This window comes from Rhagoletis pomonella, unplaced genomic scaffold (genome assembly GCF_013731165.1).
Source record: "Rhagoletis pomonella isolate Grant_MI unplaced genomic scaffold, Rhpom_1.0 Rhpom_scaffold_13162, whole genome shotgun sequence".
In the NCBI taxonomy this organism is placed as follows: Eukaryota; Metazoa; Arthropoda; class Insecta; order Diptera; family Tephritidae; genus Rhagoletis; species Rhagoletis pomonella.
In genome coordinates this window covers 1-4,367 of record NW_023471686.1, presented here as the reverse complement: position 1 = coordinate 4,367, position 4,367 = coordinate 1, and the positions used below count along the sequence as shown (strand labels likewise).

Genomic DNA, 4,367 nt, shown 5'->3' with positions numbered 1-4,367 from the left:
ATATATAAAATAAAGTTCTTTCCAAAAGTAAGCTTGAACGTAACACATGGCGTCAGGTGGGGTCAATTAAAATAGTTGCACAACGAAATAACTCAAAAGCTAGAAACGCGCAACCAAAGCTAAGCTATTAAATAAAAATAGTATATACTACGTGTATAAAAAATTAAAAATGGTAGATGAAGGCAACGCTACCATGTCAGAGGCACAGCGAGTGCTATCTATTGCTACTACCATAGCACCTTTGAACATAAGAGCGTCAAATCTGGCGGCGGAATGGAAGGCTTGGAGTACGCAGTTCAAAATATTTCTGCGTGCATCTGCTTTAGATAATCAAACCGAGCAAAGAAAAGTTGCACTTCTCTTGCACCATCTGGGTGCAGAATGTCTAAACATTTTCACTTCGTTTAATGTCGATATAGACAGCGTCCAATATGACGACTTATGGAGCAAAATGGAAATGTATTTCACTCCAAAAGTCAATATAGTAATAGAGCGCCACAGGTTTTTTACAAAACGTCAATCCTCGGAAGAGACAATAAGTCAGTACGCTGCCGCATTGCAAAATCTTAGCAAAACTTGTGAATTCGGGGATATACGTGAAGATCTGGTAAGGGACATTTTTATATGCGGTTTATCACAAAAATACAATAAAATAAAGGAGAGGCTCTTAAGCGAAGGCAACATAAAATTGCATAAAGCGATTGAAATAGCTAATAGCATGGAACTAGCAAAAGAAAATGCAGCCATGATACAACGTGAGCCAACCGAAAGCATACAGGTAGCAGCTTTGAGAAAATCTGCATTGAACTACAAGGAGAAGAGTGCTAGACAGGCTCAGCAGCAAACATCAAGAACGTGTGATAAATGTGGGCAAGTACATAAAACCAAATGTCCGGCAGAAGGTAAAAAATGCTACACGTGCGGAAAATTGAACCATTTTGCAAATGTCTGCTTCACAAAATGGCGTAAAGGAAACATGGGGAATAACGGGCAAAAGAGATATGTGAGAAACGTATACGAAGAGAGCGAGACAAGTGCAGAAGAGGAAGAAAATGAAGATCACGAGTCGCAATTTTTTCGTGGGCGGAATACATGTTGAAACTGTCAGGAACAAAAACTTAACAACAAAAACGAATGTGATAGGAGTGAGTAAAATTGTTAGCAGTGGCAGAACTGGTGCGGTGAAAGACTGGAACATTGAGGTGGAGATACACAACGCGAAGCTGAAGTGTCAAATAGACACGGGGGCCCAGGCGAACTTACTATCGATCGAAAACTTTAATAAATTAAATATCGGTAAGCTAGAAAGTAAGATATGTCATAATATTTTAACATTCAGCGGGGAAAGATTGCCTCTACTAGGAAAAGTCAATGTAAAATTGTTGTATAAAAAAGTAAGTTATTCTGCTGAATTTTATGTCCTTAATATGAAATGTAAAAATGTGATCGGTCTTGAATTGGCTATTAAAATGAATTTGGTAAAAATGGTGACTACAATAAGCTGTGAATCAAAAGGCTGCGAGAGCCTGTTACAAAAATATGAAGAAGTTTTTAAAGGATTAGGGCAGTTGGAAAGTGAGTGTCATTTGAAATTAAAGGAAAACTATCAACCAGTAGTAGATGCACCACGCAGAGTTCCATTTGGACTTTTTGAGCCACTAAAAAGGGAACTGTCCAGTATGATTAAGTTAAAGGTTATAGAGCCAGTTAGTGAACCGACCGAATGGGTCAACTCAATAGTTTTAGTGGCTAAGCCCAACGGAGATTTACGTGTGTGTTTGGACCCTAAAAATTTAAACAAGGCTATAGTCAGACCAAGATTTTCCTTTCCGAACATCGATGAATGTAAGTCGCAAATGGCAGGTTCTAAAATATTCAGCACATTAGATGCTAACTCAGGTTTCTGGATGATACCATTAGATATAGAATCATCAAAGTTATGTACATTTAACACGCCTTTTGGGCGTTACCGATTTCTGAGATTACCGTTTGGTATCAATGCAGCGCCGGAAATTTTTCATTCAGAAATGATTAGACTATTCGGCCACATTAAGGGTCTAATAATATATATGGATGATTTTTTGATCCATGCTCCGAACGTTCAAAAACATAATGCCATTTTAGAGTCAGTTTTGGAAAGGGCACAAAGTGTTGGGCTAAGGTTCAATAAATCAAAATCGAAATTTTTAAAGAAGGAAGTCAAATTCGTTGGACACATATTTAGTGAAAAAGGCGTTAAGCCAGATGAAGAGAAAATTAAATCTATAGTTGAGATGCCGGTACCAAAAAATGTAAAAGAATTACAGCGCTTTTTGGGAATGATTAACTACTTGGGTTGTTTTATTGATAGTCTGTCAGCAAAAACGAAATATTTACGAGACCTTTTAAAGAATGATGTAGTATGGCATTGGGACAATAAACAAGAGGAAGAATTTCAAAATTTACTTAAAGAAATTACAAATGTACCGGTTTTGACCTACTTTAATCCTAAAAAACAATTAGTCATGTCAGTCGATGCATCCAAATATGCTGTTGGAGCAGTCATTATGCATGACAGGAACCCTGTTGCCTATGCATCTGCTTCACTAACTGAAACACAAACAAATTATGCCCAGATCGAAAAAGAGCTCTTTGCTATCCTATACGGATGTACACGCTTCCATCAGTATGTTTATGGACGTCATGTCCTTGTAGAAACGGACCATAAGCCGTTGGTTACACTTGTCAACAAACCTTTGTATAAGATTCCCGCGCGACTGCAAAGATTCATGCTCAGATTATTAGCTTACAACATTACTGTCGTTTACAAGCCCGGAAAGGACTTGTTTATTGCCGACACGTTATCCAGAGCGCCACTTAAAGATTATGCACTGACGGAAGTGGACAAAGATATTGATATTCACTGTAATTTAATTATTTCGCAAATTGCTTTGCCAAGTAGTCACTTAGATGAGTTTCGAGAGGCAGCAAAAACAGATACAATTTTTCAAAAACTCTTGTATTTTACGAAGAATGGATGGCCCGCAAATAAAAAGCGAATTGATAAAGAATTGATGCCTTATTATCAAGTTAAAGATGAGCTTGTTGAGATAGATGGGCTATTGCTAAAAAATAACAGAGTTGTTGTACCAAAAAATCTTAGACCGAAAATTTTGTATTACTTACATGAGGGACATATGGGTATACAGAGATGCCAGAATTTGGCTAGAAACTCTGTGTACTGGCCTAATATCAATAATGACCTCCACAATGTAGTCTCCAGTTGCGAAATTTGTCTAAAATTTCGTAAATCTAATCCTAAACAAAAGTTGTTGTGCCATGAAATGGTCAACATTCCTTGGTACAAGCTGGGTGCTGACTTGTTCGAATTTGATAAAAAGACTTACTTGTTAGTTGTTGACTACTACTCAAAGTTCATTGAATGTGAAATTTTAAGTACGGGGTATTCCAGCACCCAGGTTATAATGAAACTCAAGTCAATTTTTGCCAGACAGGGAATACCGGCTGTGTTCATAACGGATAATGGCCCGCCTTTCAGTTCAAAAGACTTTGCACAGTTTTGCGCAGATTGGTGTATTGAACACATCACTTCCAGTCCTTATATGCCAAGATCAAATGGTTTAGCAGAAAGATCTGTTCAGACAATCAAAACAATGTTGTACAAATGCAAAGAAAAAGGAACAGACCCATATACTGCGCTTCTGCATTATAGAACAACACCCAAAGACGATCTTCCAAGTCCATCCGAGTTACTGATGTCGAGAAAGCTGAGAACCAAATTGCCATCACAACAAGAAAATTTAAAATCAAAATTAGTTGATGTTAATGAGTATAGACGACAAATAAACAAACAAAAGATTAAAATGTCACAAAATTATAATACGTCCGCAAAAAATTTGAAACCAGTAAATCCGGGAGAGAAAATTTATTTTAAGAAAACACCAACATCAGTTTGGTGCCCGGGTACAATAATAAAAGATTTAAAGGAGCCAAGGTCATTCATGGTTCAAGACCCTGAGGGTGTGGTCTACAGAAGAAACCGAGAGCACATATTAAAGCCGGTACTGAAACGGAGTATTGGGGACGCTTACGCTAATGGGGGAGATAAAGAAACCACCGCTTTTGATTCACAGCCTCTTGAAGGCACCACGATAGAATTAACTGATAATGCTTCCGCTGTTAGAACGAGGAGTGGAAGAAAGATTGTACCCCCAACCCGATTAAATATTTAATACTTATGTATATAAATTCAAACTTTTCGTTTTATAATCTAAATTTATATTTGCTGTATAACTCATTACATTTTGTATTAAACTCAAATTTTCGCTTTATGATCTAAATTTATATTTGCTGTATAATTCAAAAAG

At 37.1% G+C, this 4,367-nt stretch overlaps 1 protein-coding gene across 1 annotated transcript; it reads left to right on the top strand.

Annotated features, from left to right (window-relative positions):
- The first annotated feature begins 169 nt into the window (after positions 1-169).
- On the top strand, positions 170-1,099 carry LOC118756945. The gene has a single exon (XM_036491675.1). The coding sequence runs from the start codon at positions 170-172 to the stop codon at positions 1,097-1,099; it is 930 nt and encodes a 309-aa protein (XP_036347568.1).
- Positions 1,100-4,367: the final 3,268 nt, after the last annotated feature.

Coding starts and splice junctions, on each gene's coding strand:
- LOC118756945 (XM_036491675.1), top strand. CDS start 170: ATGGTAGATGAAGGCAACGCTACCATGTCAGAGGCACAGCGAGTGCTA.